The 25,967-nt window shown below is 39.7% G+C and overlaps 1 protein-coding gene across 36 annotated transcripts in view; it reads left to right on the top strand.

Moving 5' to 3' along the window:
- CLASP2 (cytoplasmic linker associated protein 2) overlaps positions 1-25,967 on the top strand; it is a 182,085-nt gene that overhangs the window by 19,968 nt on the left and 136,150 nt on the right. For 33 of the 36 annotated variants that reach the window (XM_043595870.1, XM_043595869.1, XM_043595867.1 and 30 more), the window contains exons 3-7: positions 1,148-1,251; positions 3,191-3,282; positions 4,450-4,525; positions 6,308-6,405; positions 15,865-15,935. In XM_043595870.1, the coding sequence (XP_043451805.1) occupies positions 1,148-1,251; positions 3,191-3,282; positions 4,450-4,525; positions 6,308-6,405; positions 15,865-15,935 (441 nt within the window). Of the gene's footprint in view, positions 1-1,147; positions 1,252-3,190; positions 3,283-4,449; positions 4,526-6,307; positions 6,406-15,864; positions 15,936-20,774; positions 21,380-25,967 lie in introns of those variants that run through there. The other 3 variants (XM_043595903.1, XM_043595902.1, XM_043595910.1) reach the window with 2 other exon arrangements.

Below are 25,967 nucleotides of genomic sequence, written 5' to 3'. Positions count from 1 at the left end.
ATTATGTATATACTTAATTATAATTGTCTATAAATAAATGAGAGAAAATCCCTTTCTCCATCTTATTTCTTCTTCCTTCCCTGATTTAAACTAGGCCTCAACCTTCACTGCCTCAGGGAAAGGAAGGCTATAGCTATCGTGTCAAAAGAGAAACAAGGTTAATTTCTTTGCCGTCCAACATGGAGGATGAATGGGGGTGGCAGGTGACACACAGAGTACTTACTTGGTGCCCTTCACTCTAAGTTAAATGTATTCTCTCTTTAATTTTTAGTCACCTTTTGGGGTGAGCACTGCTGCAGACCTTTAGGAGCTGAGAAAGTAAAGACAAAAGGAGAGTAAATAATGTGGCCTCACACCTTGTAATACCACACGAGGGGCAGTGGTGATTTAAGGGATTACAAAAAGATAATTTTGACTGTGAGAGATTTTTGCCCTGTGAGTGAACTTTTAGAATCTGTGCCCTCTGAATTCTGCCCTCACCTCCCTTTCCCTTCACCCTCACCCTCAACGGATGTCATTTCTTGGTGGTTCTTACAGTTCTTACAGTTACAGAAGCCATTTTCATGAAAACTCTCCAAGAATAGACTCTCACCTGCCTTTCTTGCCTCCTTGCGTGAAACAGTGCCACAGTCTTGGACATAGTACAGAAAAACTGTAATCCCGGGGGCCTAGGCTTTTATTTTTGTCAGACTAATACGTCATACACACATGTCAAACATGTGATCATACGTCAAACATGTGATCATAAACCGACACCTGCCTGTGCCCAGGGCAGGAAACCAGAAGTCTGCCATCTTAGCTGTTCCTCTCGGCGTTTCCTAGTGACCCCTCCCTCCCTCTACCAGACGTTACCACTGACGTGACGTTTCGGATGACCACTCCCTTGCTGATCTGTAGAGCTTGACTAGCCACACACGTCTCTAAATAGGATAGTGTTTAGTCCTGATCATAAGTGGATATCATGCCGTAAGTATACTTTTGAACCTTCCTTCTCCGTTAGTTTTTGTTGGACTCATGAGTAAAGAAAGTAATTTGCTTACCTGATAACTTTTCATTTATGAAACGAGCTGATTATAAGTTTGTAAAATATAGCTTATAGTGGAGGTGAATTATAAATATTCACTCTCTTCCTCCTGCCTTTCTCTAGTTATCGTAGCTTTAATAGACAGAATGGGAGATGCCAAAGACAAGGTTCGAGAAGAAGCTCAGACTCTGACATTGAAGCTGATGGATCAAGTAGCAGCACCTATGGTAGGCCTACCTTCTAAATTTCGATTTTGCTACTCAGTGATGAAATATCGGGATAGATGGATGGTAATCACAGCGAGTCATGGAAGCCTCCAGGGACATGGAAGCTGAAATTGGAAACAGTGAATCATTGTTAATGCTCTAAAGAAATTGAAATTTAGCATAAAATGTCAGTGTTTAACATTGTGTTGTTTTGCTTTTTCCTATTTTCTACTCTTTGGCATTTTTTATTTATTTATTTATTTTATTTTATTTTATTTTTCAACGTTTATTTATTTTTGGGACAGAGAGAGACAGAGCATGAACAGGGGAGGGGCAGAGAGAGAGGGAGACACAGAATCGGAAGCAGGCTCCAGGCTCTGAGCCATCAGCCCAGAGCCTGACGCGGGGCTCGAACTCACGGACCGCGAGATCGTGACCTGGCTGAAGTCGGACACTTAACCGACTGCGCCACCCAGGCGCCCCGCTTTGGCATTTTTTATAAAGCTGACTCAGATTCTGTTACTTGGACAATATGCTGAATATATTATTCTTTGGTTTCTCTTACCTGCAGGTTATACAGTGTTCAGTGAGAAAGCTCCTTTTGAGAACTACTGAATGTTGTATTAATTACTGCGACTTTTACACTGACAAGAACAAAATTTTTTATTTAAACAGGTGGTTACTCATTAGATAAAGCATATATTCTAGGACACTGATTTGTGTGTTATGAATATAGTAAAAAAAAAAAAAATTAGCCCCTAGGGAGATGTTTTGAAAGGAGACTGAAAATAAACTGACATGTAAATAAAGATTTATAGAATATCTCATGTTAAGTAGAAAAAATCAGAAGTTACAATATATGCAATGTGTTATCACTTAATGTGTTATCGCTTAGAATGCAGTTTTAAAATTATGTATAACATACGTTTTAGATAAACATCCAGAGTGTTCAATTGTAAAAATAAACTGTTGGCCGAGATATTTTACACCTTAGAATGAAGTCCTTGCTAATAGTTTGGTGGGTATCCTTCAGCACTTGCTTAGTGGTTCAAATTCTAACTCCCTTTTGATGTGTTATTATAAATAGTACTGTAAGTAACATCCTTATACGTGTGTTTTTGGACATAAATATAAGTATTTATATAGACTGGTGTTCCAGAGGTGGTGGTGCTGCATCAGGTTATTCACATTTCAGGTTTTCCAGGTAAACTTCCAGGTTACCTTCTAGAAAGTTTGGCAGAGAGTAATATTAGTAGAGCTGAATAGAGTCCAGGAAGAGAAGGGCGCGCGCGCGCGCGCGCGCGTGTGTGTGTGCATGCATGAATTTAATAAATGGAAAGGATGGTGTTTCTAACTGCAGAGAAAGGACTGATTGAGACAATTGGCTGTATGTTTGGAAAATAAAGTTGGATTATCTGTATAGGTTTATGTATGCTTTTTACAAAAGAGAATTACAGTAGGCAGCAATAAAATGACTTACCCAAATAATGTTTCTGTATTTGGATCCAGTGCTGAAGGAGAAAAGCCTGAATTATAAAATGTTGAAAAATCCTGTTCCATGTGACAGTCTGTAGTAGTTGCCAGGCAACATTAGACATTTTGAATGCTTACTGGACTACTGGGCTTATAATGGTAACATTGTTGTCAAAGGTTTCTAAAGCTTAGAATTCTCTGTGCATGGAAATTGTAAGGTTTTTAGGTATTGGACCTTGTTTTTCTGAGAATAATTGAAATCTAAAGTGAAAGATATTAAATAAAAACCAAAAAATGTGATTATAATATTAGAAAATGGGTGAGAGCAATGCTACTAGCACAAATTGGCTTAGAAAAACTGAGAAGTAAAATCTGATGGGAAAATTGAGTTCTCATGAAAGTTGGTGATAAGGTTGGGAATAGATAAAAGATTAAAGCATGAGTAATTTAATTTTTTGTTATTCTTGTTTACTTCTCCTTCAAATAGTACATTTGGGAACAGTTGACTTCTGGTTTTAAGCACAAGAATTTTCGATCTCGAGAAGGCGTGTGTCTATGTCTTATTGAAACCTTAAACGTGTAAGTTTTATGATTATTGAAAATAGTCAACTTGTTTTTCATTTTGCTAAAAAGAAAAAACAGTATCCATTTTGTAAAGCTCAAGGAAAGCTATGGAAATAACAAATTTTAAATTAGTTATTAATTGATCTCTGGTATGAGAGTTTTTATTTGATCTGATATCTTTGGCTGTTAATTTTTTATGTGTATGTTAATTTAAAACAACTAGTCAGTGATAAGTGTTTCTCTTTTTTTCTTAAATAAGTTGAGTAATAGTTGCTACCCAAAATAGATGGTCATATAACAGGAATGCTGGTATAACTTAGGATCTTCTTCTGTTCTGGACCCAGTTTGGCATTGTTTTTAACTCAGTGGTATTTCAGATATTGTAGCTATTTCCCCCACCTAGGTTTTCTAGACCACTGTGGGTAGTTACCAAAATCATAGACTGACCAAGATTCGGCCAGGTAGCTAGACGGTGAATTGGGTAGCATTATGTAGAGCTCTGAAGCATAGATAACACAGAGCTCACAACTCCAGTCCAAAAAACTGGTAAGCCAGGGCTTTTGTTCCCTTTCTTGATTATGTGCTCAAGTTCTATGCAACAAGATAGGTGATCTATTGTAACTTTCAACTTTTCCTGTAGCGTTACTTCCTTTATTCTAACTATACCTTCATTTATTTTCTTTTACTCCTCTGTGGTCCTTTCTGCCATCTAGAGCTTGTAAGTGCATTCAGTCTGCACAACTTTTGTGGTTTTTGGCTTTCCTGTCATTTGCTTTCAACCCATGACCTCATCAAAATATTAATAAACATAAATAAAGGTTTATTGGAATGCAAATTTATTGGAGACACAGCATCTAAAAATATCACTATTTTAAAGCAAAAGCTCAAATTTTCATGAGCGATTGGTAGGTTGCTAGGTTTAAGAGTGCCATCGGTTGAACATTTTGTTCTGTTGGATCATGTGTCGACAGTTTTCGTTGTCAGTCATGATTATTCACTTTTGCATATTTCACATTGTTTAGAATTAGTTTTTGCTTGTGTCTCACATCCTTCATGTTTTAATGATGTGTGCCCGTGCTGTCCACCATATTTGTCTTATTGATACAAACCAGAAGAAAGTATAGTTTGTTTACTGTTTGACTAAAACCGAATTCTCTTTATTTTGTTTCAAATTTTATTTAGTTTTGGGGCTCGGCCGCTAGTCCTCAGCAAGTTGGTACCACATTTGTGTATCTTATTTGGAGATTCCAACAGTCAGGTAAAATTTTATTTACATTCAAGCATTGACTAACTTTTTTGGCCACGTCTTCTTCTTAGGGCTCTTACTCCGTTTTTAAAAAAGAAGAGGGAGGGTGGAGGGGGTTGTGAAATCAAGATTTCGTGTCATTCTGCTCTTAAAATCCACCAGTTACTTCCTGAGAACACATTATATTCACTTCAGTTGCTTAAGTTTGTCACTCATTTGACTGGCGTTAAGGATGTGTGGTGCTGAAAGGATAGTTCTCGGGTTTGAAAGATGGAGTGACAAAGAGCCTTCCTTTCCGTAGTCCTGCACTTAACCGTGAGGACAGGTTGTCAGCCTCATTTCTTCATTCCTGAAAGTGGCTGCGTAACAACTTTTTGCCACAGAACCCTGTTTAACGAGAGAATTTGTACCAGTGGTATATCCCTTGTTAGAAATTTACCTGAGCTGCGTATGCTGGGCATAAAAAGGGAGTATTCTGGATCCTGTCCGTCCTAGTGGAGTTGAATCTTGACTGTAACCTTTTTGGCACAGCTTGGGCATTTGGAATAACCCTGGATAAGGTTTTCCTTGCTACTAGGCCTGGCTCTGCCCCTGGAGGTTTGTAGAGTTTTACTTCCTCTTCATTTGCTTTTTGGCGGTGGGCTGGGCATGGAAAATATGGCCATCTTCCAAATTCCTGTCTTGAGGCCACATTTTTTTCTTTTAATCGTAGTAAAATATACACAACATAAAATTTACCATTCTGGTCATTTTTTATTAATGTTTGTTTATTTTTGAGAGAGAGCGAGAGCGTGAGCTGGAGAGGGTCAGAGAGAGGGAGACACAGAACCTGAAGCAGGCTCCAGGCTCCAAGCTGTCAGCACAGAGCCTGACACGGGGCTCGAACTCACGAACCGCGAGATCATGACCTGAGCCAAAGTCGGACACTTAACCGACTGAGCCCCCCAGGCGCCCCTGCCATTCTAGTCGTTTTTAAGTGTGTAGTTCGTTGGCATTAAGTACACTGTTGTGCAGCCATCACCACAGTCTATCTCCAGAACTTTTTCATCTTCCCACACCCGTACCTGTTAAGCAAGAACTCCCTATTCCCCCCAGTCCTCCAGCTCCTGGCAGCCACATACTACTTTTTCTCCTGTGAATTGTTACGCTCTAGGTATTTCACGAAAGTGGAACCATATAATTTGTCCTTTTGTATTTAACATGTTTTACCTGGCATAACGTCTTCAGGGTTCTTCTGTGTTGTCATTTGTCCGACTTCCTCCTTTCGTTTTTAAGGCCGTATAATATTCCATTGTGTGTGTATACCACGTTTTCTTTATACATACATCCATAGGTGGACATTTGGGTTGTTTTCATCTTTTGACCGTTGTGAGTAATGATGCTTTGCGCATTATTGAGTGTTGGGTTCGGACCACATTCTTGAAGGGCAGTTTTATTCCAGGAAAGTATGTTAACCGCAGTAATGACTTGTAATCATACAGTTACTGGCAGCTTTTATGCAGGCTTATTACAAATAGAAGGTTTTTTAAAAGCCACGTTAATAGCTTTTATTTACATGTTTTAGGTTTCTACAGAACCTTTTACAAGGTTTCTCTAGAGGTTTCTCTGCAGGCCCTCTTGGTTTTTGTTAATGACCTGCCAAAATCTTTCAGGGGTTTAGAAGCATTAATACCAACTGAGAGCTTCAAGTTGGTGTGTGAGTGTAGTGTTGCCTCGAGGTGAAGTATTTTGTTATGTTTCATCTCAGGTGTCTTGTTTTGTTTTGTTTTTTTAAATTTCCGAATTCTTTGGCAGGTGAGAGATGCGGCAGTGTTGGCTGTGGTGGAGATCTATAGACATGTGGGAGAGAGAGTGAGGGTGGACCTCTGTAAGAGGGGGATTCCCCCTGCTAGGTAAGTCTCGCTACATTGGTTTATTTGCACTCGTTTCAGAAGTTTACTTTCACGTGTGTATTTTAAATAGGTTCAGTTTTCTGAAATTTTTTAAAATTCTAAAGATACAAAAAGATACGCAGGTCATCACCGTTTAAAAAGTTTTTGAGGGGCACCTGGGTGGCTCAGTCGGTTAAGAGTCCGACTTCGCCTCAGGTCGTGATCTTGTGGTTTGAGCCCCGCGTTGTGCTGTCTGCTATCAACACAGAGTCTGCTTCGGATCCCGTCTCCCTCTCTCTGCCCCCATCGTTCTCAAAAATAAACAAACATTTAAAAAATAAAATTAAATAAAAAGTTCTTGAGATCTTGTAATTTTCTTGGACACTGGTTGATTATATATATACTCCTGTATTATTTAATATGTAATTAAATACCATGTCAGGTAAACTGTTTTTGGATACCAGGCAGTAATAATCATTACAGTATTTGGAAGATGCTTGAGCAAGATTATAGTAAAAATATTAATCCATTCATTAAGTAAATATTTTTTTTAGTGCCTCCTGTTGAAAGATACTATACAAGGTACTGGATAACAGAAAGCTATATAAGAATTAGTCACTACTCTTTTTTTTTTTTTTTTTTGAGAGAGAGAGAGAGCACACGTGCACACGGGGGAGGGGAAGAGAGAGAGGGAGACACAGAATCTGAAACAGGCTCCAGGCTCTGAGCTGTCAGCACAGAACCCAACACAGGGCTCGAATTCATGAACCATGAGATCGTGACCTCAGCCGAAGTCAGCTGCTTAACAATTGAGCCACCCAGGCGCCCCTAGTCACCACTCTTAAATTGTAGTCAAATAAAAGGAAAATTAAGAATATCTGAGTCTCGGGGCGCCTGGGTGGCGCAGTCGGTTAAGCGTCCGACTTCAGCCAGGTCACGATCTCGCGGTCCGGGAGTTCGAGCCCCGCGTCGGGCTCTGGGCTGATGGCTCAGAGCCTGGAGCCTGTTTCCGATTCTATGTCTCCCTCTCTCTCTGCCCCTCCCCCATTCATGCTCTGTCTCTCTCTGTCCCAAAAATAAAATAAACGTTGAAAAAAAAAAAAAAAAAGAATATCTGAGTCTCATCAATCAGGTCAGTAAAAATAAAAATCCCATCAATAAGCTTCTCATATATCAACATTTTCTTCAGAGGTACTTTTTTTCTTTAGTACTTCTCAGAGTTCCTATTTTTATTAAAGGTCTTTTTTCAGGGGTCCCTGGGCGACTAGTTGGTTAAGGATCCGACTTCAGCTCAGGTCGTGATCTCACAGTTAGTGAGTTCAAGCCCCATGTCGTCCAGCTATGCGCTGACAGCTCAGAACCTGGGGCCTGCTTCGGATTTTGTGTCTCCCTCTATCTCTCTCTCTCTGCCCTTCTCCTGCTTGTGCTTTCTCTCCAACTTAAGGGCCAACTGGGTGGCTCAGTTGGTTAAGCATCCAACTCTTGGTTTCAGCTCAGGTCATGATCTCATGGTTCTGTGAGTTCAAGCCCCACATGAGGCTCTGCACTGACAGTGTAGAACCGGCTTGGGATTCCCTCTCTCCCTTTTTCTTTCTCTCAAAATAAATAAGTAAACTTAAAAAAATAGGTTTAAAAAAAAGATACTATTCCAATTAAATTTTTTTGTTACCAAATTTTAGTCCCCATTTTAAGGAAGGCTTGAAAGGTTTTTTTGTTGTTTTTTTTTAACTTTTTATTATGGAAAATTTCAAACAGATGCTAAAGTAGGCAGTAGTATAATGAACCTTCATGTACCCATTACACAGCTTCAACAATTAACAACTCATGGCCAGTTTCATATGTTATAGTCTTACCTACTTACTCTTGTCCTGTATTCTTTTGAAGCATAGCCCAAGTCATGATGTTTCATCTGTAATTATTCAGAAATTGAAAAAGAGGTTTTTTCCAGTCACGACCATAATACCGTCATCACAAGTTAAAAATTTTTTGCAAGTAATTCTGTAAGTCAAATATCCAGTCAGCATTCACATTTCCAGTTGTTTCAAAGAACCCAAAAAACAAATTTCCAGTTGCTTTAAAAAATTTTTTTTATTACGTTTCTTTATTTTCGAGGGGCAGAGAGAGACAGAGCATGAGTGGGAGAGGGGCAGAGAGAGAGGGAGACACAGAATCCGAAGCAGGCTCCAGGCTCTGAGCTGTCAGCCCAGAGCCCGACGTGGGGCTCAAACCCATGAACTGTGAGATTGTGACCTGAGCTGAAGTCGAACACTCGACCGACTGAGCCACCCAGGCACCCCAATTTCCAGTTGCTTTTAAACATCATAAGTATGTGTCTGTTTTTGTTTGTATCAATACCCAAATGAAGTCCCGCAATTAGCTGGTATGTTCTTACAAGTCTTTCCAAATCTTTATGTACCTCCAACACTTTTTTTGCCTTGTGTTTATTTGTCCAATAAGCCAGGCAGTTTATCCTGTAAAGTTTCCCGTGTTCTGAATATTGCTGGTTCCTTTCCTGTGGTTGTGGTTTAAGATATTCTTCTGTCCTCACCCCCTATAACTTGCTGGTTGGATCTGGAGGCTTGACAGATTTTTGGTGGTGTAGGGTGGAGTCAGGAAAAGCCAGACCACTTAAGAGGTGGTGGTCTATTCTGTTATCGTAACTCTCTTCCTATCTGGCTGTGTCTCTTACCATGTAGTTTTTTCCCAGTACCGATTATTTTTTGGTAACAAGATTGTACATGGAATATGCATTATTTTGAGTGCTTCTTCATTTTCTACCTACAAAGCTAACAATTTCATTTGAGTAAAGTACGTTATTTTATGTGAATGAGAGAATTGATGTTAATGTAATATATTTACGTGTAGGAGTATGTGCATATGTGTATGTATATATGTTACGTTATATATATTTTAAGATTTAGGGACGCCTAGGTGGCTCAGTCGGTTAAGTGCCTGACTTTAGCTCAAGTCCTGATCTCAAGGTTCTTGGGTTTAAGCCCCATGTCGGGCTCTGTGCTGACAGCTCAGAGCCTGGAGCGTGCTTCAGATTCTGTGTCTCCCTCTCTCTCTCTGCCCCTTGCTCGCTCGCTCTCTTTCAAAAATAAAACATTAAAAAAATTAAAAATTTATATTGAAATTACTTTTTATTAAATAATTTTACAATTTTATTCAAGTATGGCATCGTACAGAAAAATATGTAACTCATAAGTATGCAGCTGTGTAAATTATCACAAAGTGAATATACCCATGTATCTACCACACAGGTGGCAAAGTAGAACATTATAATCATCCAGAAGCCTCCCCAAATCCTTGTTAATTCTTGCCTTTTCTGTCCTTCCCAAAAGTAACCATGATCCCGCTTTTTATCACAATAGTTTCATTTTGCCTGTTTTTGAATTTTATATAAATGGAATCATAAAGTATGTGTTCTTTTGTGTCTGCCTTCTATCAGTTAATTTTTTTTTTTTTAATTCATTTGGGTTGTTGGATCTGGCTACACTTGGTTTATTTTCATTACCATATAGTTCACCATTTTACGAATAGATTATACTATGAATCCATACTAATGATGGGCTTGTGGGTTGTTTTCAGCTTGTAGCTTTTTTGGATAATGCTATTAAAAACATTCTTGTACATGTCTTTTGGTGTGCGTATGCATTCATTCTCTTAGAATATGTCTGAGAGTGAAATTGTTGGGCCATAGGGTATGTTCACCTGTAATTGATATTGACAAACACTTGTCCAGAGTGGTTGTACCCATTTGTATTCTTACTGGCACTGTTTGCAACTTCCTATTAGTCTATATTTTCACTGTTACTTGCCTAAATTATTAGTCTTATTTTCACTCACTTTAGATTTCTGGTGAATGTGTTATGATCTGCATTTTTCTGATTACTAATAAGGAAGATCACCATTTAATGCATTTATCAGTCATTTGGATATGTTCTTTTAAAGTGTCTTTTCAGGTCTTTTGCCTGTTTTTAAAAAAATTGGTGGTCTGTCATTTAAAAAAAATGATTATTAGAACTTTTAAAAAATATGTTCTAGATACAGGCCCATTGTCAGCTATGTATATGCTTCAGATATCCTCTCCCACCTTATGACTTGCCTTTTTACTTTCTTGGCGATGTCTTTTCGCGTACGTGAGTTTTAATTTTCATGTAGTTTTCAGTCATTTCCTTTACAATTAGACATTTTTGTGCCTGGTTTAAGAAATATTTACTTACCCTAATGTCTTAAAGACATGCTCTGGGCAATTGTCTTCAAGTTTCATTCACATTTAGATTTATAGGCCATGTGGTATTTTCCTTGAAAGTGGTGTGAGATAGGGGTGCAGATACATTTTTTTTTCCATGTGGGTGTCCACTTGACCCAGACCACTTATTGAAAATGTCTTTCTTCAGTGTTCCTTTGTTTATAAATTAAGTGTCCATATATGTGCTTAGGATTTTTGCATTTATGCTCCAAGTAAGATTAGGGTGTAATATTCCTTTCTTCCCAAGTTACGTTTTATAAGTAACTTTAGTTGTTAGGGGAAGCTCCTTACGTGTTTTTTCTCCCCCCATCAGAATCAACTTTAAGGGTTTTATCATACCTGGATAGCTCATGCTAATGTTCTTACTGAAATAAGCCAATGGCTTCTTTTTTTTTTAATTTTTTTTTCAACATTTATTTATTTTTGGGACAGAGAGAGACAGAGCATGAACGGGGGTGGGGCAGAGAGAGAGGGAGACACAGAATCGGAAACAGGCTCCAGGCTCTGAGCCATCAGCCCAGAGCCTGACGCGGGGCTCGAACTCACGGACCGCGAGATCGTGACCTGGCCGAAGTCGGACGCTTAACCGACTGCGCCACCCAGGCGCCCCTAGCCAATGACTTCTTAACCGTGTCCATTCTTCTTGTTTCTCCAACCTTTAAGCAGGCTAGTCACTCGACAACTCAGGAGTCTGAGACCAGAGCAGAGACAGGTAGTTGGTGAGAAGCTGAGGCTTTCTGACTTCCGGTCCACAGTTCTTTCCTCAGTGCTGTGCTCGTGTTGTTCTTCTCCATGACGCTTCTCTGCCGGGTAGTACGGAATGGGAAGGACTCTGTAGGTATAAGGTGTGATGAGCTTTGCTTCAGGCATGCACAGAGTGTCTTCTATCCTTTTAGCATATGATGACCTCACTATTTTGTAGGCATTATTTTGAATCTTCAAAATACTGGACCCATTTATATCAAAGAATCTAAAACTTTCATAACGTAAAATATGAATGACTGTTTGGTTTACCTCTTTCCACCAGCATTTATTCTCAAAAGTTAACTTTATATCGAATATTAAATTTCTTTGAGAATTATATTTTTTAATCATAGTGGTCATGAAAGTTTAATTTTCAGAAAGGATATTTCTGTTTCTCAAATGCTGCTCTCTTTGTGATTTCCAAATTTCCTGTTGGATACAACTCTTTAGGGTAAATTTCTGGTTTTGCCCACCCTTATTTATGTCAAAGACCTTCTTCTTTATTAAAATAGCTAAACGTAAGTAGAATTTATAAAGCCATTGAATCAAATAGTTTTAAAGTAATAATTAAAATTTTTTTCTTCCTTTGTCAGCTATTTTTAAAAAGGTAAGGCCTGGTGGTGTGGTAGTGGCATTAACACTAGGCATGTGATCAGTGTAAGAGTCTAGAAATAAACCCTTACGTTTATGGCCCGTTGATTTTTGTCAAAAGTACTGACACCACTCAATGGGAAAAGAATAGTCTTTTCTACAAATGATGCTGTAAAAACCGAATTTCCATGGGCAATAGAAAAAAGTTGGGCTTCTTCACACCAAACCCCCAAATTAACTCTAAATGGATCATAAAACTAAATGTAAGAGCTAAAACGATAAAACTTAGAAAATGCTAGGCAGTGGTTTCTTACATATGCATAAGCGTAAGCATAAGCAGCCAAATTAAAAATAGATATATCGGGGTGCCCGAGTGGCTCAGTCGGGTAAGCATCTGACTCTTGATTTCAGCCCAGGTCGTGATCTCACAGTTTGTGAGATCGAGCCCCGTGTCAGGCTGTGTGCCGACAGCGCAGAACCTGCTTGAGATTGTCTCTTTCTCTCTGCCTCTCCCCCACTCATGATCACTCTCTCAAAATACATAAATAGGTATATTGTACTTCATCAAAATACAACCCAACACTTGGGCTTCAGGGGATACCATCAAGAAATCTGAAGAAAACCCACATAATGGGGAAAATATTTACAAATCATACATCTCATAAAAGACTTATGTCCTGAGTATATAAATAATCTATAAAAAACTTCTACAATTCAACAGTGAAAGGACAGATAACCAATTTTAAAAACAGGCAAAAGATTTGAATAGAAGAAATACAAATGGCCAATAAACCCATAATAAAGATGTTCAGCACCATTAGCCATCTTGAGAAATACAGATCAAAACTACAGTGAAATTTGTTATTTTGACTCTAAACTTAAATGTGGACTTTGGTTAGAGTTGCTTTTCCAGTTCTATACTGAAGCTTTACTGGTTGGTCTCTGTCTTTCTCCTGAGTCAGAACCTTCCTAGAACCTTACTGGCCTTTTGGACAATCCGGCTTCTTTGTACTTTCTTTCCACTGAATTTTGTAATTTTTTTTCTTCCTGAATTACTTAAAAGATCCTCGTCTCTCCTTTCTGCCCTTATTCCTTTGCCATCGGATTATATGTGCAGTGATCTTCCACTATGAATAAGCTAAATAGTTATATGGAGCTTTGTATTATTTGAGACGTAATGATCAGGGATGAGGGCAATCTGGCGAGGGCCACATAGAAAGAAAATTATAGTATGTTTAGTTTTTTCTTTTAAAGATCCTAAGGTGTGGGGTGCCTGGATAGCTTAGTTGGTTGAGCGTCTGACTCTTGGTTTTGGCTCAGGTCACGATCTCAGGGTTGTGGGATTGAGCCGCGTGTCGGGGTCCTGAGGCTGAGCGTGGAGCCTGCATAAGATTCTCTCTCTCTCTCTCTCTCTCTCTCTCTCTCTCTCTCTCTTTCTCTCTCTTCTCTCCTCTGTCCTCTCTCCTCTGTCCTCTCTCCTCTCTCCTCTCTCCTCTCTCCTCTCTCTCTGTCTCTCCCCCTCTGCCCCTCCCCCTCCTACCCCACTCATACACATGCAGGATCTCTCTCACTCTCTTTCAAATAAAATAAAAATACTAAAAAAAAATAAAGATAGGAAGGTGTGAACTTCTTATAAAATTTTAAACAGGGAACTAAAATCCTTTCAGTGAATACTAAGCAAATGTCAATGTTTCACGTGGAAGTTGGTCAAGTGAGACGCATTAGAAGGAAAGGGGGACGGGGGGTGCCTGGCTGGCTCAGTCAGAAGAGCATGTGACTTCTTGATACTGGGGTGGTGAGTTTGAGCCCCATGTTGGGTATAGAGATTACTTACATGAATAAATAAAAACTAAAAAAAAAAAAGGGAGACTGAGAAGAGAGAGCAGGATCGTTATAGGAAGCTAAGTGAGGGTTGGCAGCAGGATAAAGGGTGTGAGATAAGCTCAGTGTGCATCTCTCGTAGCCCAACCCAGTTTCAAAGACCTTTGGGTGATATCTTCCACCTTAACTAAACCTCCCTCCCTCCTTCCCTATTACCATTATATTTCCCTAGAATTTCAGCTTACTCCCCCCCCCCCCTTCCTTTTTTAAATTAAAGCTGCCTGTAGACATTTCTTGCTGTATGTTTTGTCTGCCGACCTTAATTCCTTACCAATTCTCTTCTCAGCTTTCTATCGTCAGTTTCTTACTCCCACTTTGCTACTCTAGCTGTATGTTAATTTCATACTTCTTAACATCTTTGTTCTGCCTTTTTCCCCAAAGAGCTCTCCTGGATCCTCTCCCTTCTGTTCCTGTCTGTCTGGTCTTCATTCCGAGGTCCCACCTTCCGGTTCCAGGGTTTCTTCCCGCATTTTGTCTTGCCCACCTCTTTTCTCTGGGCAACCTGTCTGCTGTCTGCTCAGTACTCTGGAAGAGCTGTAAATGAGCAACCTGTGTCTTTAAACTGAAGTCCTTCTAGATGTGTGAATTTTTAATGTGTGTTTATTTTTTGAGAGAGAGTGCATGTGTGCACGGGAAGGGCAGAGAGAGGAGGACAGAGGAACCAAAGCAGGCTCTGTGCTGACTGCAGAGAGCCTGATGTGGGGCTCGAACTCCCGAACTGTGAGATCATGACCTGAGCCAAAGTCGGAGGCTTAACCCACAGAGCCACCCTGGCACCCCAGATGTGTGAATATTTTTATTTGTTGAATTTAATGGGGGTAGGAGGTGAGGTTAAGGTTTAGAAATCTCATTATGATGAGTTCCTAGAGGTTTTCAGCTAAAAAAAATATTTTTAAGACCAAAAGTATCCTCAGTTTACAAGTAAATGACAGAATGTGGACCAATGCTTAACTAAGGTTGTAGAAATGACACTGACAAAAACAAAGGTGAGTCAGAGAACAACATCTGGCAAGTAAAAAAAAAATCATGACCCTCTTTGGGGAAGGCCCTCTTCCTTCCCCAAATCTCTAAGTCATAACTTTAAGAATAAACCATAACATGATATAGTGGAAAGTAAAGGCAAAGTGAACTAAAAAATAGTGCTGTCAACGTGATTGCCTTTGGATCTGAAGAAAAATTATATATAAATACAAACCATCAGAAAGCATATGGTTTAAAAACTTGGATGGTGGGATTGTGTTTTGGGTTTTTTTCCTTTGTTCCTAATTACATTTCCTAGCTTTCTTTTATAATGAATGTACATTGCTGTTGTAATAAGAAATACATTTTAGCTAAAAAAAAAAAGGTCGGGGGATAGAAGTATAGAAAGTAATTCTGAATATAAAATCAGAAGCACTAATGGAATTGGTATTGAATGAAAACAGATTAATAGAGAAAATGTCAAATTATCAGCCATACCTGCATCACTGTAGTTTCTGACATTTCATATCATTGTTTTTATGTTTGCCTTAAGTTTCCTTTGCATGATTGTATGTACTTTGTTTCTTTTTCTTTTTATATTAAGTATAATTTATTGTCAAATTGGTTTCCATACAACACCCAGTGTTGATCCCAACAGGTGCCCTCCTCCGTGCCCATCACCCGCTTTCCCCTCTCCCCCAGCCCCCATCAACCCTCAGTTTGTTCTCAGTATTTAAGAGTATGTACTTTTTAAAGATGTGTTGGTGACTGAGTGGATTTATTATGAGGTTGTAACAAAAAGATTTCTTATGGGTTTGGAAAAATAATTTTATGAGGAAACGCGAAGCTGTGTGCGTGGAGATGTGCCTGTGTTAGATTCCTTCTCTACTCACGAGGGACGGGCTTTGTGTTTTCTCTCCGTGAGTGAGATCATTGTTAGACAGAGTCGTATAGAACTAACTGAATCGCTGACCTTATTTCTCTCAGGGAGATAGTGAAGGAAATTCTATTTAAACTGTAAGTAAACAAAATGTGTTCTTTATTCCCAGATTAGAGATGATTTTTGCCAAATTTGATGAAGTGCAAAATTCAGGCGGTATGATTTTGAGTGTCTGCAAAGGTAAGAATAATTAAGTTATCCCAGTTCTCAAACATTTCTAAGATTATTTAGCCAAGTTTTAGAGACTGAAACATGTTTTCAGGTCAACTGTTTTATCACTGATTCAGCAGATATGATTTTGTGGCCTGAAGCTTAGTTAGGAGATAATAACAAAGTCTTTCCATACTGCTGACCATTCGCTGTCCTCTTGACTCTTTTGGAGTAACTGAAAATTTAATTATGGGTCAAAGGGGTAAAATGATACTGTGGTTTTGCCTGAGTTTTTGTATCTTCTGAGTTGAAGAAACGTTGACCCTCTTGCCTTCTGTGTTTCATGAATACAGTGTTTTTTATTCTCAGAGTAGTTGTTTTACTTAGTTCTTAGTAGAAGTTGTGGGGTTGATGGGTTCTGTCACACCTACCTGTAGACTTGATGCTGGTGAAGAGACATAGCTGTAGGCACTGCACCAGCATAATCGTCTTCGGCTTCTCAAGTAGAATGAGACCGCGTTGGAATTCAAAGAGGTTTCAGGTTAATATCTGGCACTTACTCGGTTTTGTGGTTGCTCTTCTTTTTGTGGGGTTGTGAGATTGTGTTTGCTTTTATTGGGCGGCATTTACTTAGACTTTAGGTTTTAAATAATAATTAGCCACATACGTGAAGAATATTTTCTACTTCCAAAGATAGTTATAGGTGGTTTTTCCACCTAGGAAAGTAGGCTCCTATAAAAGAGAACGTGGTAAGTGATGTTGGGGGAAATATTGGGTGTGTGAGTTGTTATATAGTTAAATAATGGGAAAATTAGTTGCTAATATAATATAGTTCCTTTTCTGTGGATGAAACCAAGACTAAGCCTTGTCTTGCAGGAAGGCAGATGGAGTGAGAGTTTAGTGCTAAAAAGATTGTCTACCCTAATCTAAACTTAGTTCCAGAAGCATAAATTGACTTCAGCGCTACCAGTCCTGACTGCCAGCTGTTTCTCACTCTTCCCTGAATAGAAGGTGTTTTAAGTACCTTATCCTTCTTTTTCTAGCAGTTACCTCTATTTCTATAGAAACCAGAAACAGCAGGAATTTGGATAGTTGTTAAAATTCCTTGGATTGGGATGGCTGTGTTTTCATACGATTTCTAGTGCATCCTCACCTGCGTATTCCAGACTCTGTAGTTACAACTCTAAGAAAAAAGTATCTTGCATATTATAAATTAAGATATTTATTATATGAATACGGCTTATTTCAAAAGTGTGATCTCTTGTGTTTTGTGAGGTTATTTCTGTTACCTTCGAAATTGATTTTGTATTCTCTATTCTGTTAGCTCCCATTTCTTTTTCTCTTGTTTATCTCTCCATAAACAGGAGGTTTGGGGTCAGGATCTGGCATTTATTTGTCTTGGAGATTATCATCTGAATATTTCAAGTGTGGTCAAATTTCTACATACGGTAAGATGTAGAAATAGGTCAGGATGGGTTTGAAGACAGTGTAATGCTGTCATTGAAAAACACTTTCATGGATTTGTTAATAAGGGAAGAGACTAGAAGAGGGAAGCCAAGTCCCACGTCATGTTGCCAAGTCCCAGGGCACAGGTCTCTCTTCTACCTTGTCTGTATTCTCTCTCAGTAATGTAATTAAAGCCTTTGGGCTGAAATGATAACTTCGCTGTTGACACCTAACTAAATGTGTCGTTCTGTGGCCCTCGTTCGTCTGTCTAATGCTCTAGTTTGGGTAGTCTGTGGCCTCGATGACATTCCCATTGGGGTGCCTAATAGGCATCTCCGAAAGTGGGAAGCCCGTTGTCTTTTCCTTCCCCTCAAACCTGTGGTTCCCCGTTTACCCATTTCAGTCAGTGCTGCCACCATCAGCTCAGGCTAGAAACCTGAATTGACCGCCCGTCTGTCTACCTTTAAAATCCTAATACATCCAAAATGTGTTCGTTTTTTTTCCTGTCTCCACTGCTAAAACCCCACTGTCAGTCTTCAGCTTTTACCTGGATGACTGCAATAGAAACCTGGTCCATGTTTGCACTTCAGAATCTATTTTCTACCCAGAAATGAGAATAATCTTAAAATATAAATCAGGTATCATCACAACAGTGAGGAAGACAAGTTTCTGCCTCAGGGAGCCTACACTCTAGCAAGGGAGCTAGATTATAAACAAGTGAATGAATGAATATCCACAGTGATTACAGTTGGTAACGGGAGAAATACAACTACCCTTTGTTTAATGAAATTAAATTATTCCTAAAATCCTTGCCGCTAAGTGAAAACCACTAATTGAAGAAATCATTTCCACTAACATTATGGTTTATGTAATCCCAACCTAGGGTAATGAGTAATTTTTTTTTAAGTTTATTTATTTTTGAGAGAGAGAGAGAATGTGGAGTAGAGGCAGAGGGAGAGGGAGAGAGAATCCCAGGTGGGCTCCACGCTGACATAGTGCAGAGCCTGACACGGGGCTCAAACTCATGAACCGTGAGATCATGACCTGAGTTGAAATCAAGAGTCAGATTCTCAACCAGCTGAGCCACCCATGCACTCCGTGAGTAATTTTTGAATAATTTTTATAGGTAGAGAAATATATCAATTGAACACTGAAAACAAATTTTTGTAAGTAACAATTTGAGGGCAAAAATTTTGTACCCAAAGTAATAGTTGTTTTTTTTTTTTAATTTTTGCACGATTTTTCCCTACAAAATTTTCAGCCCTTATTGGCTTATTGTAATTGTGCACCCAGCCTAAAACGTTAAAATTATAGAACAGGAAAGCATTTTAGGGCAGAGTAAAGGCTCAACACAAAACTTGTGCAGATAGTTCCTGCACATAACAGACTGAAAAGCCATTGAAGATACTTGATGGACATATATATGCAAAGCAAATTGTTGTGAGTTCACCCAAACATGACATTCAGTTCAGAGTTGTTCCATATGATAGTCTAGAAACTATTACAGTAAATAAAATTTTTTAGTGTGACTTTGCCTAAAATGATGATAATGAAACCTCACACTTCTTTTTTTGATTTAGAATATTTTGGGATGAAAAATTCATTTTAGCAAACACAGACAAAAATAAAAACAATAAAACCCGGAGGATTTGTTATAAAGGTGGTATAATGTTTTAAGAGTCATTACAGCTGAAAGTTGTCATCTGAACTGTCATTAAGTGAAGTAAATAGGGTATAGACATGGTGAGTAACTCAGTGATGCCCCTTTAGACATAATTAGTGGGCAAGCCTCTCTGAGAGTTGACATATTTGAATTATGACCTGATAAATGAGAATGAGCTAGTCATGGGATAAATGGTAGGAAACGTGCTTTGGGTAGAGAAAATGTGACCATAGAGGCCCAGAGGTAGAAAAGGACTTTTAGGGCTGGCTGGAGCCCCGGTGATGCTAGCTAGGGGTAAGTGGAAGGAAGACCATGTATCAGCAGTCGCTGGAAAAATAAGCAGGGAAACATGACACGAGGGCCTTGTTGTAAGCTTTGGAGGGGTTTTGATAGACCCCTGGGAGGAGGAAGCATTTTCGGCTGGAGAGAGACGTGGGGAGTCGGGAGTCATACGATCTAACCCTACCTTACATTTATTTACTGTTTGAAGAAATAGTCTTGTTCATTTTTTCTCTTTAGTCTGCCTCTTCTCCCTTATGCATGTCTCGGTGTACAATTTTACATTTCATGCTTTTGTCTCTGGTTTCTTTCAGAATTGCCGTATCTGTACTCTTTTTCTTTTATGTTAATTTTTGAGAGAGACAGAGAGAGCAGGTGAGGGACAGAGGATCTGAAGCAGGCTCTGTGCTCACAGCAGAGAGCCTGACGGGGGGCTCTAACTCACAAACTGGGAGATCATGACCTGAGCTGAGGTTGGACACTGACTGAGCCACCCAAGCGCCCCCCTGTACTCTTGATTTCAGCTTTGGTTGAATTCTTTGACTTGGTTTTCAAGAGAATTAGTTCAGCACACTCAAATCACAAAGTAGAATTATGTCATCAGAGATTTGAACATATCATTTAGTTTAGGAAGGCAAGAAATGCACATTTTTTTTGTCTGGAGGGTTCTTCAAGTCTGACTTAATTCTCATATTACAAAGTAAGTTAGGCAGAATCCCTGAGTACAGTGGAATTCCCTCTGCTGTTATAAGGAAACTGAGTTTACCATTAATCAGATCAAGGCTGGAAGGAGGTAACACCAGCCCTGGAGAAAGGAAAAGGGTGAGGGTTGCAGGCTCCCTGTGATTATGGCTGGGCCTGTTGTTGTCATGGAGCTTTCTAGACTGTCTCCTACGCTGAGATGTAAACACCAACAGTGTTGGTGGCTGTGACTGCAAGTCTTTTTCTCTTTCACTGTGAAAAAACTGTGCATAATTCTGATCTGTCTCATGTGTGCAGGACCTAATGAAGTCTTGGGGTGAAATCATTGTAAAATATTTCCCAGCTTCTCTATTTGAAACAGTTGCTAGGAAAAGAATTGCTCTAGGAGGCTGGCGGTAAAACAAAGCATAGAAATCCGGCTCTGGAATTACCTTGATACTTGGCAATAAGGTAACTTTGAAGTCTAGTTTTTTCTGGGCTTGTAACGTAGCCTTTAGTGAAAAGCAAAGAAGCCCTTTTCTTAGATTGATTTTAAAACGTGTCTGTTTGTGACCACGAGCCCCGGGGCCTTCCCGGAGCTTGACAATGTGCTGATGGTCGTGCAGCTTGGATGGAGGGCGCTCCGAGTCCCGCAGCTGCGCACTGGCTAGGTTCTGTCTCCACCAGAAGCAAGCTTTGTTCCGTGTGGCTCTGCTGTCCGCACACAGAGCGGCCTTTGATGGGCTGCCTTTGACGTGATTTGTTTACGGCAGCCAGAAATGCTTCCTGCATAATGAGAGCAGTTAATCATGGAAACTGGGCTATTCCTGTTTGTGCACTTCTAGCAGTCTTCTGTTGTAAACATTAAAAGGTAACGACAAAAGGATGAAGACCTTTTTAAAAGGCACAAATCAGTTAATCCGTCAGATCATGTGATTGCTACTGATTACATGGATATCTTTAGAGAAGCAGAAAATGATTGCTGAACACATGCCTTGTGTTTTGATGATTGCATTAAAAGTCCCCCAGTGGGATGGCGTTTATTGGCTCCCAGAGCTGTTCTTGCGTTAAATTCCAGGCAGCCGGTGCAGGGAGAAGCATCGTCACCTGTAGGTAACCGCATGTGTGCAGTTAGGGGATAATCTTGATCCCGCTCCGCTGGGTTCCACCAAAGAGGCCGGGGTTTCCGCAAGACCCCAGACTTTTATTTTGAAGTGGAGTAGCAGCTGTTGGCGATCGCGGTGCAGAGCTGCGGCGCGGCCTGGGTCACACAGTGCTCGCTCCGGGTGTCTGCGGCTGCAGGCCGAGCCAGTGGCGCAGGCACCGAGCCGCGTTTGTTTGCCGTGCCGTGCGACCCCTTGGTTCCACAAGGCTCCCGGGACCCTCCGAATGGCTATGGGAGATGGTGAGTAAGGTCTCTTCTCTTACGCTTGCGTTCTGCACTTCCTTTGAAAGTGACGGTCATTTGCTGTGTGAGAAACACATTTCTCCCCCGAAGCACGAAGGACACTTGCGTGTGTGCGTGTGCAGTCGTGTGTGCATGTGTGCACATGTGTGCTTACTTGTCGTGTAGCATTCTTTTCTACTTGATACGTCCGGACGGATCTAGCAGATGTGACGATTTACCTTGCAACCCCAGCGAGCTCTCAGGCTCTGGTGGTGGATGCGAAGGGATATCGGAAGAAACATGGAAAATGTGCGAAACCTTTGAAGAGAGAACACGGCCCTTTGAAGAATGACGGGTTTTGGCAGGGAGCTTTGGTTAGCGAGCCCGTCCTCTCTCCTGCTGGAGATGACAAGTAGAATTCTGTGGTGAGAAAGTATTTAAAGAAGCAAAATGGCTTGCCATAGACACTGTCTTAATTACCGTGCTTGGGATTTGTCAGTGTCCCTACTAAATCGCTCTCTGGAAAATACTTCGTTTTTTTTCGGGTCCTATGTAGGGTATAATTTGATTAAAAATTGATTTTCCCAGTGTTTTATTATAGTAAGATTAATTTTTAAAATATTTCTATAGTGCTTTATAGTGTTCCAAAGCACTTTGATATACTTAGCATACATTAACTCCTCAGGTACAGAGCCAAAGGAGGTGTACAGAGTATCTTAGTATTTCCATTTCACAGATTGGGAAACTGAGGCTTGCTGACGTGTTAAGTTCCACATCTAGGCACGGAGAGCGAACCAGAACCGAATCTAGAACCTCAAGTTGTGTTTGCTATTGTCCTTCCTAACACTTCCTACCGGACGGTGTTTTTGTTTGTTTTTTTCATTATTAAAGCTTTTGTTAAGATGCTTAGAGGTATACTTCATAATCTCATCAGTACCAGAGATGTGTATGAAGGGGAATTTGAAGTTCCTCCAAAATATTGTGTATATTTTCCACTGGGTTCTTAAGGAAGACTGGTCCGTATTCAGAAGTTTTAACTCCAACAGTTTTATCCTTCCTTATGACAGTATGACTCAAACTCTCAGGAGTTGGTCCCCTTGGGGCCCCGATGTGGGGCTCGAGCCCACCACAAGAAATGGGAGGCACATGTACCAAAATGATGGTGTAGGTACATCATCATCAGTCTTTTGAACCGTTATGTACATGTTGATGGAAATATAATAGTATATCTTGTGTTGATATTGCAATGGTTTATGCCAAGAATTTATGTAACTGGTTTATATGTCCTTATAGAAATAAATAATTTTAACTACGAAGTTTTAAGGCAAAATCCATCAAGATTGATACATTAGTTTCTCATATAACTAAGGACATTGCATGTTTATATATTTATTTATATTTTAAACCTTAATTTACAGGCAACTCTAAATGTTGCATTTGATTTGGGCCATATTCAGATTTTATTTCCTTTTTTTTTTTTTCTTTCTTAAACATAGATTCCATGGCTATTTACTTAATTTTTCTTTTTTCAAGCAATACATAAATACATTCAGACTATTTAGGAATAGTCTGAATTTTTAAAAATCGAAGTAACAGCCTCTTATAAAGCTCGGAGGGTAACTTTCCTGCGCCTCTGGTCTTCAAAATGGAAATACTTTTATTGTATTTTATTAATAGAGTAATACACCTTTATTTGGAAATAAGAAGTCTAGGGGGGTGCTGCCTTGCTCAGGGTCTTGATCTTGGTGTCGTGAATCTGAGTGCCACTTTGGGCATAGAGTTTACTTTAAAAGTTTTTAAATTTATTTTAAAAATTAAAATAAAGGGGCACGTGGGTGGCTCAGTCGGTTAAGTGTCTGACCCTTAATTTCGGCTCAGGTCAGGATCTCACGGTTTGTGAGTTCAAGGCAGGCCCCCCCCCACCCCCCCATTGGGCTCTGCACTAATAGCTTGGGATCCTCTCTCCCTCTCTCTTTGCCCCTCTCCAGCTTGTGTTTGTGCGCTTGCATTTTCTCTCTCTCTCTCTCTCTCTCTCAATATAAACTTAAAAACATAAATCAAAATGGGAGATCTAAACAGTATGTAACAGGTTATCTAGGGATTTGTAGTTCTTAACAGTTTCACGTTTACTCCTCTGTATGTCAGTCTTTCTCGCATATCGTGTGCTTGTGCCATACTGGTATCACGTGAGCACGTATAGCAGATGGTTTATGCCATTCCTGACCTGGGTTTCTTATTCTTTCATTTTAATTAACAGCAATATCTTCTTTTCAAAATTCAGGCAACACAGGTAAAGGCAGATTCCCCTCAGAACCACCTCCAGCCTAGGCGAAAAAGGAGGCGAACGCTTTTATCAGTGTGGTGTTTGTCTTCGCATACCTTTCACGGTGCCTTACCTGCATACTGAGAAGCAAAATGAATGGTTTTGTTTGGACTCTGTGCACGTAAATGATACTATTCTGAAAGGATTTCGCCCTTTGTGGTGTCTACTCAGTGTGACGTAGGGTTTTGTGTTTTTTTTAACGTCCTCGTTAAACTCTTGTTTGTTTGAACTGTTGCATAATATCGCATAGTATGGATGAATCCTAACCATTTTTTCTTTTAAAGAATTTTAGGTTGTTTGATCATATATAATTTTTCTAAATGATTCTGAAGCAGCTTTCTATAAATCATATGTATGTATACATACACACACACACATATGTTTCTTAAAATACTGTAGAGCAGAATTTCTGGACCTAGGTTTTTATTCATTTCAAATTGTGTTAGTTATAGCTATAATATCCTCCAAAAGAGGCTTTACTACTTACATTCTCACCATCAGTGCCTGCTATCCTACATTCTTTTCAGTTCTTGCTGTTACTATATTTTTAAATTTTTTTAAAGTTTATTTTATTTTTGAGAGAGAGAGCGCTCGCGTGCGCATGAGTGGGGGAGGGGCAGAAAGAGAGGGAGACACAGAACCTGAAGCAGGCTGCACAGAGCCCGATGTGGGGCTCGAGCCCATGAACGGCGAGGTCATGACCTGAGCTGAAGTCAGACGCTTAACCAGTCAGCCACCCAGGCGCCCCTCGCCATTGTTACTGGTTTTAAAATTTGCCTATCAAACGGATGAAAAGTATCTCATCCTTTTAAGAGCATCTCTGTTGTCTAATAAGGTTGATCAAGATGTTTGGTTATTTGTATTTCCTTTTCTATGGATTGCATTCTGGCATCCTTCGCCAACTTTTTGGTTATTCTGCTTTGTTGTTTTTGATAGTTCTCTTTCCATATTCTGGTTATCAATCTATTGTCTATTAAATATATGTTACATAAGCCTAACTTCAAGGCCATATGAAAGATTTTATTGGCAGTTTTATTAACAGGCAAACTAAGATTTTCGAAATACTGTAATGACTATCAAGTAAAGAGCTGTTGAGGGTGGCTCTTACGTGCCTTTCTGTTTAGTTTTCTTTATCCTTACCCAGGAATATAAAAGCAAGTAGTCAGATGATTGTGAAGTAACTCTGGGCAGTCAAACCACATAGAGTTAAAAACCTGTAGGATTATTATGTGGCACTGGGCCCTGCAATCTGCCTCAAAAGCTCATGAGAGGAATTTGGCCTTTTGTTGTTATGCTGCAGAATGGCTGGAAAGAAATAAGGTTTTGTTGCAAACGGACTGTTTCTACACTTAACAACATTTCAACACAGTCTATTCTGCCAAACATGAATCTTTTAAAAAACCATATACAAGTAATGATACAACCTTGACTTTACTAGCGGTAAGCCTTCTGGACCACTCCAAACTGACGTATCAGTACTGATTTCGTGGGTGGGGAACAATAGCAAGAACCAGTGCTGGATAGATCACGCCTCTCCTGTACCTTTGAATATTCTGTGCTAGAATTGGGTGATACAAATCACTGAAAGAAAGCAGCCCTTTGACTCACTGGCAAAAGGGCCACACTTGTTTTCTAGGAGCAGTGATAATGGGGAAAACAAAGAGTCAGTAGGGAGAAGAAGTAAGTTACAAGGGATAAAAGATTGGACATTCGGCAAGATAGGCAGTAGCAGGGGGTACTAGGATCGAAAATCTTAGCCTTCTTGAAACAGACTCCATTTACCCGTCTGGGTGCAAGGGCTTGGGCCACAGTAGCAGCATATCCTCCAGCATGATGTTGCTAATGAACCCGAATCTTCAAGAAAAGGCTTACATCTTTTTTTTTTTTTTTTTTTTTTTTGTACATGTAGAATGTATAGTTGAGGGGCGCCTGGGTGGCTCAGTCGGTTAAGCGGCTGACTTCGGCTCAGGTCATGATCTCGCGGTCCATGAGTTCGAGCCCCGCGTCGGGCTCTGTGCTGACAGCTCAGAGCCTGGAGCCTGTTTCAGATTCTGTGTCTCCCTCTCTCTGACCCTCCCCCGTTCATGCTTTGTCTCTCTCTGTCTCAAAAATAAACGTTAAAAAAAATAAATAAATAAGAATGTATAGTTGATGTTCTCGAGAGCTAATATGACCAACTGAAGTGCTCATGGAAATTTACCCAACATGGTTTTTATAACGGGTATAAATAAGCCTTAATTTGAGCCTCATTTATTATATATTTGATATTATGATTATCATGAA

The sequence above is a fragment of the Prionailurus bengalensis genome, chromosome C2 (genome assembly GCF_016509475.1).
Source record: "Prionailurus bengalensis isolate Pbe53 chromosome C2, Fcat_Pben_1.1_paternal_pri, whole genome shotgun sequence".
Lineage (NCBI taxonomy): Eukaryota > Metazoa > Chordata > Mammalia > Carnivora > Felidae > Prionailurus > Prionailurus bengalensis.
The sequence above is the reverse complement of the archived record's forward strand: the minus strand, read 5'-3'. Positions and strand labels throughout refer to the sequence as shown.